Below are 21,910 nucleotides of genomic sequence, written 5' to 3'. Positions count from 1 at the left end.
GTTTCGCCAGCAGCTGTGGCTGGCATCTTCAGAGGTGTAGCACCAAGATCTCTGTCTCTGTCTTTTGGTGCTACACCTCTGAAGATGCCAGCCACAGCTGCTGGCGAAACGTCAGGAACTACAATGCCAAGACCACGGCAATACAGCCCGGAAAACCCCCAACAACCATAGTTTGGGGATACATTTATTCTGCCACAGAAACAATAGTTTGACAGCAGTGAAGTATTTCATTTGGAGAAGAACAAGAGCACTTGACTCTCCTCTAAACTGGGAAGTACTGCAGTGCTAGAGTAAACGTATACTCTTTTTGGGGTAGATGCAACTACATCCCCACTGAAAGCTCATGAAAGAAAAGCAGCAGAAGAGCCCTTGAGCTAAAACAAGAACAAGCCTTGGAAGCAGCTGAGTATATTAGGCCAATTAGAGAAGACTGAACAGACTAGGCTGCCATGAATGGCGCACAGATACAGAGGTGGCCTTGTGGCCTTCTTGCTACTAGGAGAACTGCAGAGGATAGATTCCCAAGAACATGAAAAACAAATGGTCTGCTTGACAAAACTCAGTTTACTGCTGGGCTCCTGCAGAAAGTGTGGTCCTACCCCAAGTGTTTTTAAAAAGTCTACCTTATGCTGCTTCAGCCAGGGACAATGCAAACTCTGCACCTAACCCCAGGAAGAGCGTTGAATTAAAAATTAACACACCCATAATCAACCCCAAAAAAAAACCCAGAAGAGTTATTCCATTATTTCCAATGGGACTTTATCACCACTTCTATTGATTTCAGAGGGATTCAGTTATATTACAATCCAGCAAAAATTAGCCCTTTATGTATTTCCAACAAAGACCTCCACAAAAAAGTTGGGAGTTTAAAATCCATAATTCTTAAGGGTGTAAATTATATCCCTTAATTATCCAAGCACAACAAAAATATCTGGAAAAGGCATGTCATTTCAAAAAGGCTTTAGCCTTCTCTTTAAAGACTTAAAACTTTTCTGTGATGACCAACCTTTTAGAAATAATTTTGTTCATGGCTAGATAGATTGACAGATAATCAGATTAGCACATACATAAGGTTCAAATGGAAATAACTACTGCAGGGTCCTGTTTTAGGGAAATCTTTGCTTAATAGAAAGGCTGTGGCAGAATATTATGGCACTTAAAAACAGTAAGATACTGTATTCCTTCAACTGGACTGCTTTGCAGACTAGCTGAGAATGAAGCAGTAGCTTGTGAATTGCTTCCATCTCACTGCCATCAGGTTTTTTTTAATCACAACTATCCTATGATGTGATTGGGACAGTTAACTCTGCCCTATTCTCATATACAGTTGGAGGTGAGAAGACTAATTTCTACATGAAAAAGTATACACAGATGATGGGAGCTGAATCTTTCTCCACCTTACCTCCCCACAGTCAATAGCCCCAGCCTCTTTGCTTGCAGCCTGGCTCTGACACTCAAAACAGCTAAGCAGAAAGAAGATGGAGCACAGAAAAGACAGCTTCATTCTTCCAAGCACCCTTTTAAAAGTAAATCAGGTTCTTCGCCTTCCCACGATAAGTTTTCTAATTCTGTTGTCCTAGTCCTATTGCGTTGTTCATTGGTTGCCTGCAGTGTTTGCTATCCTGTAATCCAGGAGTCTCCGCAAGTAGCTACCTCCATATATCCTTTGGTCTTTAGTTCTACCCAAACTATTACAATAGATAACACAACTTCAGTAACTAGTTATGTAGTTTCCAACTCAAAACAGTTCTCCTATTTGCTTTCTATGAATAACACTGAACATATGCTGTGCCTCCTCCTAACAATGTATTGCAGCAGTTTGTGTGACCACAAAACTAAAAGGAAGTGACAAATAGGAAAAACTTTACTGAAAAAGAGTCAACAGCACAGTATTTTGCTTCAGTCTGTTCTATCCAAGAACTCTGCTTGCTCCTTTTTTGCAACAAGCACCAAGGTGTTTGGGTCTACAAAGAGAGGAACTGAAGCATAACTTTTCTACTAGTTTCAGAATTGAGAAATTGGATACTTTGGCAATAGCTAGGAGACTAACATTTAGTCTCAATTCAATGAAGAAAGGTGTGTGTGTGTGTATACACACAACAAATGACAGACCCAGCTACTACTACTACTACTACTACTACTACGCTACAGCATAAGATCAATATTAAGGCTGTATCCCTTCCTGCAAAAGAACAAGGTGTTCTTTGTCCTTACAATATCCATGTTAGTCTGTTGTAGTGAAATTAAATAGGAATCCAGTTGCACCTTGAAGACTAACAAAATATATTCCAGCATAAGCTTCCATGAGTTAGAGTTCACTTATACTGGAATGAATTGTTAGCCTAAGGTGTGACTGGACTCCTTTTCTTCAATCTCTCCTTTTTGCAAATCTTACTCAACTAAATATTTGATCGGACTCCTATGATAAAATGTCATACTGAAAAACTAGTATTCTTGTGCTTCAGATTAAGCCAAATAAAATAGAGAAGGGAAGTTGCCTGGGCAAATAAAATACTGTATTTTATAATTCCAGCTCAGATTCCAAATACTGCCAATTTTTGAGAGGCCAGATGTTCCCTAAAATACACAATGGAACAGGAGCCAGAGGTATTCAGGAACCTAACGGAATGTGTGCAGATTAAGCTTGTACTCTGTCAACTTCCACAAGACTAAGAAAAAAAATAACTAGGATAGTCTGGTTAGTTGGAAAGATGACTGAAGAGAGCTTTCTGACCTCACAAACATTCCATTGTCAAATGGTGCAAGCTCAATCTCTTTCCTCTTATTAGAGATGAAGGGAGTAGTCATGACAGCAGCTGTAACATTATGGTTAAATGGTTGGGCTCCGAATTAGCACTTGGCTAGTTTGACTCCCACTACTGCCATGAACTCTGCAGGTGGCCATGGGTAAGCCATTCCTCACAGCCCCAGCAGCCCAGCTGTATTGTGGGGATAATAGGAACACTGACTGTTCACTGCTCTGAGTGTGGCACTAATCTGTCCAGAAGGGTGGTATATAAGCACACTGTTGTTGTTGCTACAGTGAACAGTATGTGCTGCAGAAGTTGAATATAACCCTTAGAGTTCTATAGGGTCCTGTTGGAACATCATTTATTTAAGCAACCTTTTCTGGGTCAACAGCTAGCACACCTATGACCACTAATAATAATGCCATACTCAACAGACTAGAAAGATTTCTGCTATCTTTTCTACCTTTCTTCCAGTCTTTACTACAGACACCTCTACAGCTGGACTGAAGGCATCCCTTACAATCAAAAACCTCTCCAGAACAAGCCAAGGCAAGCTAGGGGCTGCAATGAAGGCAAACATGCCAAGTCCAGAATGATACTATAAAAGACTAAGGGAATTTAGTCTATGGGTATACAGGGTGTGTTAGGCCACCATTCAAACTAAGCAGTGTGTCTGGATCAGGCACAACCTGGGAAGGCAGTAAGACACTGACAGTCAGAAGTGTTAGCACAGGCACACTAGAGGCAGAGTTTATTACACTACACAGGCTAACAACCCTGGGGAAAAAGAACCCGTGGTTAAGAATGTCAACCAGCTCCTTTAAAAAAAGAATACCACTGTAACCCCATTCTCCTTTGGTCAATACAAAGCAAAAGATTTATACAGAGTGAGAAGCTGGAAGAAACCCCTCTGCTGCTTATCCCACCAAAACCTGGGTAGAAGATTTTTTTTTTTGTCCACAGGTTATGTTGTCCTCTGGCTGTCACAAGCAGCAAGTATCAGATTTTCTAATGTCAGAAAGTTGGGATATATCATTTTCAATAAAAGCAATATTTACCAAGAGCTGCCATTCCTGATCTCCTCTTGGGAGGGTAGTCATGGCCCCTCCCATCTGCCCTCTGAATGTAAAAGGGTTGAGTGTGCGTGAGTGTGCAGTTTCTCTCGCCAGTGCAGACACATGGTGCGGCTGGCCAAAGCCACATAGTCTCTGATCCCTCATCTGTACGCAGCAGTCTTTAAAAAAAATATTGTATTATAATAGGAATCTTTTTCCATCTCTGTATTTTGGAAAAGTGTCAATCGTCCGTGAGGTCCTGCACAAAAAGAACTTCCGTGTGGCTGAGTCCAGCTTCTTGGAGTGTAGGTGGATTAGGCCACTCCTCTGAGGGAAGGCAGGGCAGGACACGACGAGGGAAGTTGGCCTCTATCTGGAACTTCTCTGGGCTCTCTTTCAAAGAGAATAGGAAGTCATGGATCACCTGGAGAAGTAGAAGAGAATTACTTGACACAGGACTTGTCTCACTAAGAAGTTTTTGTAGCTGTGGAATAAAGCAGTTCAATGCAATGATTGCCATTTTAATTTTTCTGTGCTGAAGAAAATAAGATCCCTTGAAGAAGACTATGTTATCATGAAAATGTAAAGAGGGAAGCCCATGGAAAATCAGAATACATCCGTTTCCTTTGATATCATGACTATGCCTGCTCCTGGCGCCCAGTGGAGTTCCGGATCCGGTTCAAGGATGGTGTTTAAAGCCCTTCACAAACTGGGACCTGCACACCTGCGGGACTGCTTCTTCCATTATGTCCCCTGCAGGGCCCGCTGGAGATCCGGGCCCTGCGGGCCCTATTACAGTTTCGCAGGGCCTGTAAAACGGAGATGTTCCGCCAGGCCTTTGGCTGAATGCCAGCGGGTGTCCTCCTTTTCCATCTAAGACCACCACTTCTTCTGGGGCTACCCTCAGCCATCTGCTATGCCCGTATACAGACTCCCAATATTTGTCTAAATAGCCTGCTCCTGGACTATTTTAATGATTTTTTAAAAATTATTGGTTTTTTGTTTTTGTGATTTTAATGTATTTTTTAATGTCGATAGACGCCCTGAACCCATCTGTGGGGACGACGGGGTATAAATCGAATAAAATAAATAAATAATAATAAATATGAACAAAAACAAGCTTCCTATTTCCACAGAGGTACTGCTTGTTGAAGGACTGTGTGGCCCAAAGGAAAGCAAGTATTTCTGCAAACAGGAAATCCAGGTAGAAATCCCTAATAAATTAAAGAGTAAATTAAGCAGCCTCAAGCAAGCCTCTCTTACCTAAGCTCATGACAATGTTCTTGCTAGGATATGCATTAGCCAATAAAAAGCATAACAAATGAATCAAAACACTGTTCTATTTTGCTTTGTCTTTTCAACTTTGCTGTACAGTTTCCACATCATTGTACATTGTGCTCCTCTTCCGCATTGCCAGCAAGGTACTAAGAAACTTAAAATTTGTGTTCTCTAGTCATCGAAATATTTCCCACCAGATGAAAAGTACAAATCTCTGCTCCATCCTCACCGTTAATGACTGCGTAAAATGGAATCGCCGCTCCACCCTTGAGTCATTGGGCATTTTGAAGATGATTTTGACACTTTCCGGGTCATCAGGATGAGGTTCAGGTGGAAGGCATTCAGATCTACGTTCTTTCTCCTCCTGCAAAGTCTGTAGAGAAAGATAATGGAGATGTGAATAGGCAGCACATCCACAGGTTTGACGAAATCCAAATAGCATTATAAGCTTTTAGACAAAGTAGCGGTTAACAGGATATCAGCAATGACAGTCACTGCATCTTAACCATGCCTTAAAACAGAATTGTAAAGTCTTCTTTCCTATAGATATTGTCAAGAACAAATATGACATACAGGATACCAGCAAGAGTTTGGTAAGGCTGTGAAATAATTTGTACTGCTAAGACTTGGCATCACTCAAAGTTATATATTTAGATATTTATGCCCTGCTTTCCTTCCCCAAGAGGGATCCAAAGCAAGCTTCTCTCCATTTTATCCTCACATTTGCCGTATGAGATAGGTTACATTACGAGAATGGCTGGCCCAAGGCCACCAAGTAAGCAGAGTGGGGATTTGAATCTGGGTCTCCCAGATCTTATCCTACTCTCTAACCTCTACACCACACTGGCTCTAGTCCCTTTTAATTCAACGGGAGTTAACAAACATGCTGTAATCTCTTTCGGAGAAGAAATTTAGCTAGGTTATGCTCTTTGTAAGGCATACTGGATTATGTTGTTAAATCTTCTCGAAAGTGCAAAAAATATACCACTAATTTCTACTGTTCTCTGCCTGGGCCAAAGGAAAAAAGATTTGATAGATTAAGAATGTACCTATTAAAACAGACACCGAAAGGATGAATTAACAAATGGAAGTTTTAATGCTTTTGCATTGTATATTTTTAATATGAGCAATGATACTCATTGTTCATATTAACAATATACACTCTTAACATTATTATACACAGTGAAATTTCCATTGTGGGGGAAGTGCACATTTCTGCATATATTCCTAACCACTCATCTTTCAATGCAAGAGATATTAATGAGAATCTAGTGATACCAACATGTTCTAATATACCAGCTGCAAAATCAAGTGAAACTAAGTTTTTCATAAGAGAATTTGACCACCATGTTCCCTCCTGAAAGTGAGGCACTGAAAGACCAACATCCACAATAATACCATGAATTAAAAATCATACAGGGTCACGAAGCAGCTCTGGAAGTTACTAGAAAGGAGATTTGCCTCCAATTCATACTGTAATGCCATGCAATTATGAAGGCTCCTTAAAATTTATTAGCCACAGAAAAAAAGTTGCTGCAGATTATAACCACACTGGAAAGGGACTGTGTTGCCAGATCATACAAATCTAGAAACAAAATACTATTACATTTATTACAGTGCACAACAGCTGTATTAATGGAGGAAAGTATTATTATTTAGACATCTCTAACAGCTATGATTGCTTAAACATGAACACTTCTTATACTGTGTGATGAGAATTCTCTCTGCTACTAATACAGGTTCATTGATCAATATGCACATACTTGGTAATTAACAGCACATTACAGAAGCACTTCAATACTGCATATATTTGACATAATAAAAAGCAGTCACCGCCTATGTATATGATTCAGAACTGTATTAGAAAAGACATATGCAAATTAAGAGAATTTACAGCTGAGAATCCCAACTCTAAGAGCTGGACAAATGAACATGAAAATGAACTAGCTATTACACACTTTGGAAACTAATAAATTCAATACATCTATTAACTTTCAAGGTGACAGAAGATTCCTTTCGTTTTTGATGCAATACTGCTGTTCCACTTGAATTATTTCCCCAAGGAGTGATTGTGGAGAACCCAAGCCATGCTCACAGGTCAGGAGAAGCCCAGCCAAGGGTCTACCCACCCAACAAAATGGTAGCTTGCCACCAAATTTCCTTTTAAGTCCTGGCACTGAGGTGGAAACCACAACACAGGCTTGACTGTACTGTACTTGAGACACAGCAAGCTGAATCTCAACCAACAGTTACAAGGCAGCATGGACCAAACACTGAATTCAAGCTGAAGCTGTTGAACCAAGAATACACTACACCAATATAAACTATAACTGGTTGATTAATAAATAAATAAAAGGATTAAACTAAAAAGTGTGTATAAAAGGAAATGTAAAACAAGAAAACTAGTTAACGTAACACTAACATATTTGCTGGAATATTTGATCAGCAATGCAAAGTCTGATGTTAACGCCCCTGGCATAGAAGCATGATTGTAAATCCAAATAGCTACAGGCCAGGACTCATGACCAGACCCCAGGCTCCAAGATCGAGGTGGAAAAGGCATGATTACGTCAGAACCAAAGCCTAGAGGAACTGTTGTATAGCTAACTAAACCAACCTTTATTCTCAAAAGTCCAAGAATAGGGCAAGAGGGACTGACTAATCAGAAGATGGTGGTGACATAAGGGCCTGATTCTCTGCAACTGAATTAAGTCCTTACACTAGCACCCTTCCTCTAATGAAAACCCAAGGTGATTCAAGATAAGCTAATGAGATGGAATGTAACACAGCCATGGTGATCTTGGTGCTTAGACTCCCTTAGCAGTTTCAAGGGGGTGTTGCACCTGGTGCTGATAACACTAACAAGGCTCAAACTGGCATATAGCATGATTTTTTTCCTCAGACACAGGCCAACAGTTTTTCCCAACATGTTTTGCAAACTCTGGTCAAACAGGAATAATACTTTGCATAAGTTAGGCCCAGAACAGGCCTGTTCACCACAGTAATGAACCCAGACAAGTACACAGAAGAAAAAACATGGATTTTTTTTAATATATAGGAGTTCACAGTTCTGAAACACTGAATCATGATGGCTCATATCATTTAGAATTACTGAAAGTAGTACTTTTAGGATTGCTTCATTATTATTTTTTTTGCAGAGCATCTCATGTTACTGTGTTCATTCTGTATTTAGTCAACATCTAGATTAAAGAGTTGGGAATTGTTCTTCGTTCTATGAGACTGAGGCTAGACAACCACAAAGAGAATTATTAACTGTCTCTCCCTCATTCCCATTTGCAAAATGTCTGGTTTCTAATTGGCAGTAACAAGTCAGTTTCCATGAGGAAGTACACATATGGCATGTAGGCCACCTATTCCTTTTGAAACCTGGAATCGAAAATTGTGATTCACTGCTATTGACACATTTGTTTCTTACCCGTCTCCTTCTCTCCTCTGCCAGCTTCTGCTGCTGCACTTCCTCTTCCTTTCTTTTCTTCCTCTCCCGCTCTTCTTTTTTCTTGCGTTCTTTCTCCTGATCTGCCCGTAAGGAAGCCAGATATGCTTCATCCTGTTGCTGTCTCAGGACCTGAGTTTGGTTTCTCTCTTCTCTGGCAAAGCAACATTATTAGTACACATTCAATGTAATTAGAATAATGCCTGTGATCAAGAACAAATTTCACATTTGCTTTCTAGGTGTGGAACATTACACAAACTGAAGCAGTTGTTAGGGGCGTGTCACTTAAGTCTGGCATATAGCCACCACTAGGCATATGGCTGCAGTCTGTAGGACTTCATTTTTCAGTTAACATGCTTCCCCCCCCCCCCCCGCCCTTGCACATAGCTGAGCCCTGGCAATCTGAATCAGTGATATTAAATGTGAAGAATTTTTTTTGGAGCAGTGTTATGGCTTTCCCTTACTCATTGCCAATTACTTAACCCCAACCCTGCTCACGCATTAAGCCAAGAATTGTGTTGCTTTGATAAGTCCCATACCCCGAGTGTTTCAATAAGTGGAATGTACCAATGGATGGGGGGAAACTACCCATGACCTCTGTAGGTGACTCTGAAGGGAGCATTGACTCTTGAAAGCTTACACTCTAAAAATGTTGTTGGTCTCTAAAGTTCCACTGGACAAAAATCTTGGTGATCTCTGTAGGTTCTGCTAGATGACTGGTGTTACACTGCCTCTGGCTACAGAGGGTCTAAAGATGGTCCTATTGGCCTCTTGCCTAGAATAATGAGGGCAAAGGTGAAGGAGCCCCTCCACTCAGCTAAAGGGTATGATGAAGGACTGAGTAACTGAGATTATACTTTCAGAATTTGGATGGAGGGGAAGAGTGCATTCCTGAAATCTAGGTACTCCTGATCCTTCTGAAGGTGCCTTGTTGTTCCCAAGAGCACCACCTCACAGTCTGGGGGTATAAACATTATGGGTATGTATTCTAACAAAAAAAATCTCCTTTGGTAGTAATGGGCATACCACAGAAAATAACATTCCAATTTCATTAGAAAGCTAAGTCTTAGAGCACCTTCAGGCCCACACACACAGTGCCACTTATCTCTTGAAAAGGTCAGTATCTTTTAACTCAACTTTTATTAGGTCACAAAGATATGAATACATTTTTTCAATACTGGCTTTAGATTGCTGTGTGCCCCCAAGTAGATCTGCCATCAGGCCAGAGGACAAGTGACTGAGCAACAGCTGCGCCCCTCACAGCCACTGTCACTCACTCACCTGCTCTGACTGCTAGAGAAGGCAGGTAGCAACAAATGAAGAACATCAGGAAAGGGGACCTCATTAGTGGTTGAACACCTACTAGGGTGTGTGACCAGCAAGTGCTGAACAATCTTCACCTCTGATGCTGGCCTGTTATTTTGTGGTTCTGACTGAACTGAGAAACTTAAAAACCCAAGAGAACATATTGAGACTGCTCTCTTGCACCAGTAGCAATATGGCAGAAATCAACAGCAGTCAGCTAGAGTTAGTAAAATGGTGGCACTCTTCCCATGCACTAATCCATTCTTGTTAAATGCACGTAGCTTCTCTCAATCTCTTATATCCTATGCTAGCAACATCTGCCACAGGAACAACTTGCCAGTATCATATATGAAGATCAAGTCATGTTACATTAAACTGAAGTTAACAATATCTTTTCCAACTCTGGGATCTGTTATGCTATATGCCCAAATACTCAGATCAGGTTGAGCACCATAGTGGGCAGTCTTCCCACATAAGAATTAATGACCACAGACTTCAAACAAACATGGGGACTGTGGCAGGCAACCATTCAGGCCTGAATGCCAAATAAAATGCAGCAAATGCCTGTGAAGATGTCAAGGTGATGAGGGTTGCGCTGAGCACAGAGACAGCTTCATTTAAGACAGCAGCAATGCTAGCTTCTGCTTTCAAAGAGGCAATAGCCCAGCATAGATAGTTGGAAACCTCGTGTCCCTGCTTCAAGTCAGAGCACTGAGTGGTAAGACTGTAAGCTTGTGCAGTACAGCAGCATATTGTAGGTAAGGGCTACTGAAATATACTGGCAGGAGGACTTGAAGGAGCTGAAGTTGATAACATCACTGCTCCATGTCCAAAAGGAGTCTTGAGAGCTGTGTCTGTTCCGGTCTGGCTTGACTATGCCTCCTGCTTTTGGAATGGGGCAAGAGAGCTGCTTTGCCAAACAAAAAGGTCACATTCAATGCACATGCTGGAATTGCCTGTTCCTGGTGTTGATTATATTTTGCTCCCCTTGACCAAACTCAAAGCACATTGTGGGGCAGGGCAAGGGAGAGATGGAAGGGAGACAGAGATGGGATGTTTCCAGCTGAATACCTTTCCAGGCGCTCAGACACCAGGTAGGTCTGGTTGGCATCCATGACGAATGTCAGCTGATTAATGAGATCATCAGGTTGGATGAGTCCTTCTAATCTTCCCACTACAGTCATTCTGCGATCTTTCAACATGATCATTGCCAGAAATGGGTAAGTGTTCTCACGCAGAGCTTGAGACACTAGACAAACACAAACTGTAATCACTACTGGCAATCTCAGCAAACAAAGGCACTTATAAAGACACACATCTGGCTTAAACACTTTGTTCTTCTAGTCAAGAAACTGTCTACTTTGACCAGCAGTTGTCTCAAAGGTTTCCGGTTCTCTTACTTGTGATTCTTCTAACTAGCCATACCTGGGATCTTCTGCATAAAAATCTTGTGCTATAGCACCTCCCCAGAGGACTGAGGAACTACTCTTCTTCAACTCCTGGCTTTCATAGCTGACACTTAAGATGAGGAGGGATTTGTCCTGTCTGAGTTCCATTCCAAAAGTGAATTCCTATTGGAGACTCAGTACTAAAGGATTCTTCACTATTAATGACATAAAAGCACCCTTTCCAGGAAAATGGTATTTTTAAGAATCAGCAGCACTAGACAAGACAGAAGTCAAATTCTTTAATTAAGGAGAAGACACCAAAGAAATCATGAGGGAAAAAGAACACAACCTTTAGAAGAATCTTTAAGGTGATAGTCTTAATAGTTGTTAGAGTTTAATAGCTGAGAAATCATTCACTGATAGGGGTTCATGAGCTCTCTCAGGATATTAAGATCTGACTGTGGGTAGGTAACTGAAATTTAGCAGACTTCCATCCACAGATGACCACAAGTTCCTGATTCAGCAACATATCAACGTGGTCCTTGAAAGCAGCCAGGATACATGCCGCAGGCATAAGATTTTTTTAGCTTTGATAAAATAGGAACAGGAGGATTGAAGGAATAATTTTTAAGTTCTTATTTGGCCACATAAATTGAAGTATTACCTAAGGTTTGTAGATTGCCTGAGGCTGTTCACCCATCTAGTAAAAAGAGGTAAGACTAAATGAAAAACAGCTGCCATGAAGACAGCTTGTCTGAACATTTACTTTGTACATGCCTCATTAAGCGCAGAGCAATCCTCTCCCCTCTAGAAATATGCACATGATTGCAGTCTGTAATCCTATGCACACACACCCTAGAGTAAACCTGGAGTAAGTGAGCATCTCTTTAAAATGTGAGTTACATCAGCAAGGCAAAAGTGGGTAAGATGGCATTACCTCTGTATCCTTCAGGTTTATTTGTGGAACAAGCCCAGAAAAGCATCCTTGTATTTATAAGGGTGATCACTTCAGGTGCAGAAAGCGTGTTGCTGTAGGGAGTGATAAGAGAAACACTTGAAGCCATATCTAGAACCCATATATGTCTCAACTTAAGAAAATTCTCAACTAACCTACCGACAGAATTCATCAGTATCTTGATGGTCATCGCCATGAAGGTAAACCAGGAGGAAGCGCAGCTCCCTCTTTGCATCATTCAGTGCCTTGAGAGAAAGTAGAAATAAATTTAGAGAGATAAAACCAGATAGTTTGGCAATGTTCCCAAGTGGCAAGTGCCAATCAATGAGAAATTACTTTGCTTCCATCCATGATGCAAAGCATACAAAGAGACTGTGTCAGAAGTTTCTCCACATTATTGTGCATTGCTAGATCCTCTGAGAAAAGATCTGAAAGTCCCTCCAGTCCTCCTGGTCCCTCAGTGTTGTCAGTAAAGAGCAATACATATACTGCTGACCTTTACATGGTCTCCAGTCAGTGGCTTCATAATCATCCATATCAGTTACCTAAAGAACACACCTCTGAAGGTGATGCTCTTAGCTAAGCACTTCCATTCCCTAGTCATTGTTTTGTGGTAGCATTTTCCATTACTGTTTTGATCTATATCTCCATGTGCTTACTTTTGTAAAGGAGAAATTTTACCTGAAGGGAAATTTTAAGAGCAACCCCTCTCCAATACAAATTATACCAACATGACACTCTACATACTCTGGAGTCCACTACTTATACCAACCTGGCTGTATGTTCCCTGGTAAAAGACAGGATGTGTCCTTCCATATTTTTCTTCAAACATATGAATAAATGAAACAATGTCACCCACGGGGTCAGTGACCCGACTACGAGGATCTGGGCGTATGAAACGCAAAGCAAACCTATGAAAATGTAAAAGATGAAGCATCAGCTTTCTTGGTATTCAGAACCTCAAGAACATGGGTAGACTGACCACTCTGGGCTACTCTATATTTCTTTTTAAAAGTAGAACCCCATTGTCTACTAATGCATTTTAATTTTACAAAGCAGGTGTAGTGATTTCAATTTCGAAAATTTCAACAACTAGCAAAAAAATTAGCAAAATAGGCTCTGCCGAAGACTGGCCACTTGTCCATCAATAGACCAGTACCTGCTTTATCTAGACAATACTGTCAAAGTTCAGAATAAAAAATAAGCCTAACACAAACATATAATGAACTTACCTAAATATATCAAGTAATGTGTAATATGTAAATCGGAATGGAAGCATTATCAAATAGTAACCCCATCCTAACAAGCCCTGAAACAACAAAAAGAGTTAGGTGTTTATCAGTGTATTTCTTCTAAGAACAATCCTAACTGTCTTATCTCTTAGTATGTGGAGGGGAGGATCACAGCAGAAGCCTGGAAGCCGCCAACTTGAAATTTAATCTCAAGGCAAATTGAGAGAGTGTGATTGGCCCAAGGTTATCCAGTAAGCCTCACGACCAACGAGGGATTTAACCCCACAAGTTCACAAGTTCTAGTTTAACACACTAACCACTACAAAATACTTGCTCTCTGAGAAGAATATGTAGGAGTTGTACATAAGACTTTTCTTTACCTTCAAGGTCATTTGGGAACTACTAAAAACAATTAACCAAGGTTTGGTTTAAGTATCATCTACTTTCTATATCATAAGAATGGAAAACACTAACACTATACATATTAGTAAAGCTAACTAAGGGCTACTTCACACTGGACTTCCACTAACAGAAAGAAGCTATATAAGAAAATCATAAACACCACCACCTGAAATGCAGTACAACAATTTATTTTGAGGAAGTACACATTTTGGAGCAACTATTTTATTTTTACAATAGCATTATTTGCTTTATAATGTTTTTATTTTGATTTGTTGCTTGTAGATTTGAGCAACCAGAAAAGACTGTAAGTAAAAGAATACAAATATTTTAAAGAATTAAAGAATAAAAATGAAACATCAGATGTGGAGGGAATAAGGAGAGTTTACACAAGAACAATCTTCAACAACAACAACAACAGAATTCAAGCTGAACCAAGGTGACAAACCCTAGGTGTTCCAAGACTCAGGCAACTCACAGGAAAATACTTTCCCTTCTCTGTTGGTGCACTGTTTCACAGTATTGGCAAAAAGAACATCTCTAATTAAGCAAAATGCAGTGATAAAATAACTTGCCCTTGGTTGTGGTCTTGAAACAACATAGCTGTAAATCCTGTGGTCGGCTGTGTTGACCTGTAGCGGTCGAGAAGGTGGGGGATTGAAGACACTTGGGACACCCTCTTGTTCATTCAGTCGATCCTGAACAGCTGCCTATAGATGGAGGATAAAGTATAATCTTTTTAATGAAGAAACTTATGTTCATTTTGAATATTTAAATTAAGAATGGCCTTGGGAAATAATTGCTATGCTAAAGCATTACATCAGAGTAAGTTCTGTAAAATGGAAAAATTTCATAAATATGCAAAATAATGAAAACCAGACCATCTGTACAAACATGTCACAGAATTCATCTTCTCTCAGTACAGCATTTAATTTACCTGGGTACACAGTTTGAGAAGGATTTCATACTATCTTCCAAAGGACAAATTCTATCTTCAAAAGTGCACAAATTTATAATTTTAATCAGCAGAATAAAAAAAAACAAGGGCCACAGTACCTCAATGTTCCAGTTGTGTTGTTCCAGTGTATGACGACATTGGTCCATGGACTCTATGCCAGTCAAGTCCTAGGAAAAGGAGAATGTGGGAACCCAAGTCAAAATAATATAAGGCCCTAATTGCATTAACCTTTTTTCATTTAAGCAATTCCTTAGAGATGAGACATTCATACACCACCACCCAACAGGAATAAGTACAGTTAATACACTGTATAAAACATGTTCATAAGAAAATATTTGATAGTATTGGTTTTTTAAGAACAAGGCCAGCTGTTAATATAACAGTGATGGATGCTTCAGATTATTTCTTCCATTACCACCAATACTCTCAATGAGTGCTGCTTTTTCTTTCCTTTCCATATGGATGTTTACCAGAACAAACAGTTCCTATCATCAACTCCTGAAAGAACCAAGGCCTGAGAGAAAACAGCTGAGGCCATCCCCACATCAAGACTCTACCTTGAGATAAGACTATCAGCTCATAAGATAACAATCAATTTCTACTGCTTGTGTTTTCAAATTTTATACTGCAAATCACTTTGGATGTTCTGAAAGAAAGTGGGATAAATATATAAAAAATGAACACCACTACCATTTTTTTTAAAAAGGGGGGGAGCTATAAAACCCTCCAAAATAACAGAAGCAGTGCCTGTTGCTTTAAGAAATGAATGCCCTCTCAAAGATTGTTGCTAGGTCACCACAACAGTAGTGCAAGCCTAGATGTCTTGGCTTCTGTCAGTAAAAGACAGGGTAGGAGGGCAAGATCTTTTATAAGGCTATTTTGGCCTTTATGGGAGAACTCAACAGGGTCAGCAGCAACCACCAGGAGACTTACTACAAAACAACTTACATAATTCACCCAGGACCAGCTTGTTACTGTTCATTAGCAGCCAAGACACAAAAAAACCCAGTGTGTGTATTGGTTAGGGTTTAGGACTAGGATTTGAGAGACCCAGGTTCAAGTCACTATTCTGCAGTGGAAGCTCAGTAGGTGACCTTGGGTCAGTTACACATTCTCAGTGTAACCTCTCTCATAGGGTGCTTGTAAGAATAAAATGGAGGTAAGGAGAACAATATAAGCTGCTTTTGATCCCCATTGTGGAGAAATGAAGGGTATAAATGAATAAATAAATATAGCTGAAGATGGGGAGTATGTAAAAGGTAGATAGATTAGTGAGTGGGAAGGAGTGAAGGAATCAGGGAAAGGTGAAGATATATGGGTTGCCAGGAGGAGGGAAAGAGGAAATAGCACGTGGAAGGGGATACAGAGAAAAATGAGGTACCTTCTGCAAAGTCCTTACCTTTGGCAGGAGGCACCACATACTTCAGCCATAGTTTTCCCAGGTGGAGGCTGACAGAGATAGGGAAGGAAGGAAAGCTCAAGATGGGGACAGACAAAGTTTCACTGGCAGGTGGGTGTAAAGGAGAGAAGGAAGCAGGAAAAGGAGAGAGGCTATGGAGGTTTTCAGGAAAGGGGATATAGCGGAGGAGAAGAAACTGAGATGTCTCCTGCAAGTCCTTGCAGGTCCTCTGCTTACTCAGTTCTAATCACTCCTTGTGGAACAATGAGATTCTGCTTTATGTGCAAGAAAACCAGCTTCTCATAAAATGACCATACACACACCCTACTTGTGTTCAGATCCTCTGTTCCCAATTCATAACGTCACAGGCTTTTTCACAGCATTTTCTCAATTTAAAATTTGTTGCTGGGGGCTATTCTAATGGCTTTTAAAAATGTATTATATGATATACTGGTTTGAGCGTTACTATCACACTGAGACCCAGTTTTTGAGAGAAAGGTGGGTTTATACATGTTTTAAATAAATTTCTTCAGTAACCACATCTTTGTATCTCATTTGAAATAGAAGACTATGAGTCTCTATACACAAGATGCAGTACACAAGGACGTTCAAGTGAAGCAAGGTGCAATGTTACCTGGGAAGCCAAGTTCTTAAAAGGACAGATCTAAAGAGCCTGTAAATATCACTGCTCAGAGGGTTTGTTTATTTTCTTTCTGCCTCCCGGAAGAGGAGATGAACCTGACAGAGCTGATGTTGGACACAAAACTTTTAAAAAGATCTACATATATCTAATTGAAATACCTCTGGCTTCAGGGAGAGGAGGGCTGTTCTGCAGAACGACGGGGGGAGGGATGCCTCCCTTGGCACAAGATGCCTCTCCCCTGGTCCTCTACATTAATCAACCCGCTGTGGGCTTCCTCCTTTTGCTTTCCAATGGCCTTGGTAGGCCCCTTTGGAAAGGCTGGAAGAAAGGTGCTGTCCCCCCTCCATTTGTGAGCCAGGGAGGGAAATTAAGGAGCACTGGGGGGTAACTAATCTACCTCCAGGGATTTGTAGCAGGTGAGGTTCCCCCCCTCTGTTTTTCAGAGTTAGCCCATGTGTGGCTGTGGCCCAAAGGGTAGGGGAAATTGACAGAGCCTTCAGGGAGGCGAAGAGGAAATAAACCCTCTGAGAAGCGATCTTACTGTGTCTAAAGAAGTGAAAATAACAAAGCCTTCTGATCCGTCTTTTTATACTACAGTTCCCAGCTAACATTGTGTCTCCCTTCACGTGAGAATCCTCGTGTACAGAGTTTCGCGTATACAGACTCTAAGCAGAAGTCTGAGCAAGAATACTTTAAAGACATCACTGCCCCAAATCTGCCAAAAAGTTGACTCCTACCCTAAAGTACTTTCTTCAGTCCAAGGTGAATGTTCCATGGGTTTGCCAGATGAATAACTCAACCCCTTTAAAAAAATTCCTCCATCATTCCTCCAAGCTGCTCTGTACAGCATTCATGATTCTCCTCTCTGCCCAACAACTCTGTAAAGTTCATTAGATGAGAGGAAGTGACTGGACCAGGGTCACCTCAGTAACTTCATGACAGAGTGAGGTTTTAAACCTAGGTCTTCCCAGTCAGTCAGACATTCCGACTACATAAGAACAAGCATGAATGCCTTATAATGAACCAGACCAATGGTTTATAAAGGTCAGTTATGTCTAACTGGCAGTGGTTCTCCAGGATCTATCTTTCATATCACCTAACCTTGAACTGGAGATACTGGGAACCAAACATGGGACATTCTGAAGGGAAACCTGATGCACTACCGGTGAGCCACAACACTTTCCCTGTATAACATACTGACTGGAATGGTTGGTACATTTATGTGACTTGATAGAGTGCATGATGAATGTATAAAAAAAATAGCTGCTAGTTCAGAAACAATAACCAATACTATCATATCTACATTTAGAAAGTTTAGTAAAATGGACTGGTACAATGTGGTTTGACAAAAAGGAAATGCAAAGCAGATCAGAAAATAACATAAATCAGAAAATAACTAAACTCTTTTGGTGGTTCTAATGCTAGCATACTTCACATTGCAAATTTACGATGGTTAATGGAACATACCAGGGAATTTCAGAAGAAAATCAGCCTATGTTCTATAGATTACAGCAAAGCTTTTGATTGTATGGATCATGAAAAGCTATGGAGAGTCTTAAAAGAAGTGCGGGTGCTGCAACATCTGATTGTTTAGATGCACAAGCTGTACTCTGGACAAGAGGCTACTGTGAGGACAGAATATGGGGAAACACAATGGTTTCCAATTAGCAAAAGTGCCGGACAAAGATGCATATTATCTTCCCACCTTTCAACCTCTATGCAGGGCATATCATACGGAAAGCTGGATTAGACCTAGAAGAAGGTGGAGTAAAAATGGGTGAAAAGAACATTAACAGTTTGAGATATACAAATGACACCATGTTACTGGCAGAAAATAGTGAAGATTTGAAATGATTGCTGATGAAGGTTAAAGGAGAAAGCGCCAAAGCAGGATTACAGCTGACCATCAAGAAGACAAAAGTAATGACTACTGAGGAATTACACAATTTTAAAGTTGACAATGAGGAAACTGAAATTGTTCAAGATTTTCTATTCCTTGGCTCAATCCTCAACCAAAAGGGAGACTGCAACAAAGAAATCAGAAGACTGAGACTTGGAAGAGGAGCCATGAAGAAACTAGAAAACATAGATGAGGAAGTCTCGCTGGGGACAAGATCAAAACAATCCAAACTATGTTACTCCCCATTACTATATATGGATGTGAAAGTTGGACAGTGAAGAAAGCTGGCAGGAAGAAAACTGATTTATTTGAAATGTGGTGCTGGAGGTATTTTGCAGATACCATGGATGACCAAAAAGACAAATAAGTGGGTTCTAGATCAAATCAAGCCTGAATTTTCTCTAGAAGCTAAAATGACAAAACTGAGACTATCACACTTTGGTCACAATGTGAGAAGACAAGATTGTTTGGAAAAGTCAATAATGTTAGGAAAAGCAGAAGGCAGAAGGAAAAGAGGAAGACTTAAAACGAGGTGGCTTGACTCAATAAAAGAAGACATGTCCTCCAGTTTGCAAGATCTGAGCAAGTCTGTTAATGGTAGTACATTTTGGAAGTCTTTCATTCATAGGGTTGTCATAGGTCAGAGGTAACTTGACATCACATAACACACACTTCATATCTAAACAGTAAGCATGAACCACCACAAATTCAAGAGTCAATACGTAAACAAATGCATACCAATTTGGAAAAAAAATTCAAATGAGACTTGAACATCTGTCACATGTTAAGCAGCCCTGAGATTACTCTACATTATTATCCCCCTGCTGTGGCCAGAGGTCACATCAGGCCAGGCCTTCAGATTCTTCTCCATAATCATTTTTTTTAGATTCTTCTTTACCTGAGAGTTTATAAATAAGACAGCAAGAGCCCTACTTGAATTACAACAGTGTGACTAAGACGGCTTTTACTGTGTTTCATTAGCACTTTTTCTAGTTTATTTTCAGCTTTCAATTTCTCAGTATTTTCTGCCCAAATACTGAGTCATCTTCAAGATGCTCTTTGCAGACACGAGTTCACATTTCACCATGAGATTTCAGAATAAGAGGAGGTATTTTTTTCTCCACAGACATGTTACTGCTATCTGTAATGCTCCCACCATGCATTGACAGAAAGCATGTAACATAGAGAAGTCCATCAACAGCAGGCATCAGGCTGTAGTATTCCACTCAGCCAGTTAAGCTGGTGTTCATTCAATTATATTGGACACGACAGGTAACATGCCTTGCTCTGAAAACCAAGGAATCATCCAACTGGGATTTTTTAAGGGGAATTTCTTGTAATATGTGTTACCACCAATGGAATCCCAACTCTTCCTTCAGCAACACAAAGTAAGAGAAATCTTACAAATAAGCTCCAAATAGGATTCACTATAAATTCCTTTTTGAAAAAAATCAATGAAAGTAGATGGTTTTTCAGGTAATGTACTTGACAGAATATGTGCACCTAGAGATTTCATCACATTTCAAAGTCTTGAAAGGTATAACATGAAGGAAACTTATGCCTCAGGCCTCTGACTTTTAGCCTTTTCAATTGGCTTCAAAACACTGCCAGTGCTTATATGTCTACAAGGTTGAAACACTCATTAATATTCCTTTATATCTGGAACTGCTGCAAGCTACAGTAAAACTAACAGAATTTTCTCTACTTAAATTTATGTAAGATAAATTGAAGCAGCTTTATGTTAGACAGCAAACAACATCACATGTCAATATATATATATATATATATATATATATATAAAAATATAAAGACAAGTGTCCTGACTGACTAGCAATGTGAAATTTGGGCAGGATGTTCCTTTTGTGATGTAGGGGCTCACTAAGAAGGGATTTTAAGAAATTCGCCCCCTAAGGGGGTAAAATGGGGTAAAATGTGTTTTCCCATAGGGATACAGCTTCCCTGTGTGGCTGGGAGGCTGCTCCCCCCCACACCAACTGCCAACTCAGCCTCTCTGAGGTCATTTGCATATATGGCCTTGATTGGCCATCTCCCCAACATTCTAAAAGAGTATACAGTTGCTATTGGGAATCGTTGAATGTGTCCTGAGGAAACAATACATTGCCAATCTCCCTGTGGGGCCTGGCTTTCCTGTGTAGCTCTCAGGCTCCTGCCTGCTGGCGCCCTCCCCATCCCTGATGGGTCAGTTGTGGAACTCTGTGTTCTGAGGTAAAAATCTGGTAAAGGAAACTGCAGACAGTTGAAGAAAGACAGTACAAGACTCCTGAAAAGGGATTTTATATAAAAGTCAGTATGGCAACTGAGTCTTTAAATGTTCATGGGGAGATGGTGCACGACCTCTCTAGGGGCCATTTCAGTGTGAACCTCTCACATGAACCTGCCCACCACACCACCCCTCCCTCAGTCCAACTCCACCTCACACCTCTTGCAGCCATCACCTCTTACTGTCCCTAAGAAGCCTCCTGACAGACATTGTGCAAGATATACAGATGCTAAAAGGAGGAAGCAACTTAAAGATGCAGCAAAGAAATATGCGCATCGTACTCCTGCGGCACACTGAGCAGCAGTGGCCAAGTACCAGCAAGTCCCGAGACAAGGGAAAGGTGACCATCCCTGCAGACCTGGGCACAGTAGTGATAACCCTAGCAGAACTAACAGCCACGATATACCCTGATATCATCACTATCACGGAGAAGTCCATGGACTGGCTGTGCAAGCGTGCCATTCTGACCCCTCAGGTCAACAAGGCTGCCATCATTAATGAAACACAACTCACTCAAAATGGAATACAGATCTGTGGACTCAGTGGTGCAAATGGATGATGTGGTCCACTACCCCGTGGAGTTCCTCAACATGCTCAACCTTCCTGGCTTCCCAGCCCACAAGCTTCTCCTCAAAGTGGGGGTTCCAGTGATGCTGCTCCAGAACCTCAGCCCACTCGAACTCTAAAATGGCACCAGACTATGAGTGAAAGCCCTCCACAGGAACATCATTGAGGCCACATTGTTCATCGGCAGTGCTGGGGGGGAGGAGTCGATGTTCATACCACGCACACCACTCATACCATCAGAGAACCCCTTCAAATTCAAGAGACTGCAGTTCCTCCTCAAGGCCTGCTTTGCTATGATGATGAACAAGTCCCAGGGGCAGACACTGAAGGTGGCAAGAACTGAATT

General features: G+C 40.8%; 1 protein-coding gene across 1 annotated transcript in view; it reads right to left on the bottom strand.

Moving 5' to 3' along the window:
- Positions 1 to 3,474: 3,474 nt before the first annotated feature.
- Positions 3,475 to 21,910, bottom strand: part of FAF2 (Fas associated factor family member 2) — a 35,343-nt gene continuing 16,907 nt past the window's right edge. The window contains exons 2-11 of the mRNA XM_054978194.1: positions 14,873 to 14,941; positions 14,392 to 14,526; positions 13,418 to 13,494; positions 12,958 to 13,096; positions 12,345 to 12,430; positions 12,168 to 12,259; positions 10,914 to 11,091; positions 8,520 to 8,691; positions 5,313 to 5,456; positions 3,475 to 4,229 (exon numbers count right to left, since the gene is read on the bottom strand). Of these exons, the coding sequence (XP_054834169.1) occupies positions 4,047 to 4,229; positions 5,313 to 5,456; positions 8,520 to 8,691; positions 10,914 to 11,091; positions 12,168 to 12,259; positions 12,345 to 12,430; positions 12,958 to 13,096; positions 13,418 to 13,494; positions 14,392 to 14,526; positions 14,873 to 14,941 (1,275 nt within the window). The 3' untranslated portion in view covers positions 3,475 to 4,046. The remainder of the gene's footprint in view (positions 4,230 to 5,312; positions 5,457 to 8,519; positions 8,692 to 10,913; positions 11,092 to 12,167; positions 12,260 to 12,344; positions 12,431 to 12,957; positions 13,097 to 13,417; positions 13,495 to 14,391; positions 14,527 to 14,872; positions 14,942 to 21,910) is intronic.

The sequence above is a fragment of the Eublepharis macularius genome, chromosome 4 (genome assembly GCF_028583425.1).
Source record: "Eublepharis macularius isolate TG4126 chromosome 4, MPM_Emac_v1.0, whole genome shotgun sequence".
NCBI lineage: Eukaryota > Metazoa > Chordata > Lepidosauria > Squamata > Eublepharidae > Eublepharis > Eublepharis macularius.
This window is presented reverse-complemented; position numbering and strand designations above follow the sequence as displayed.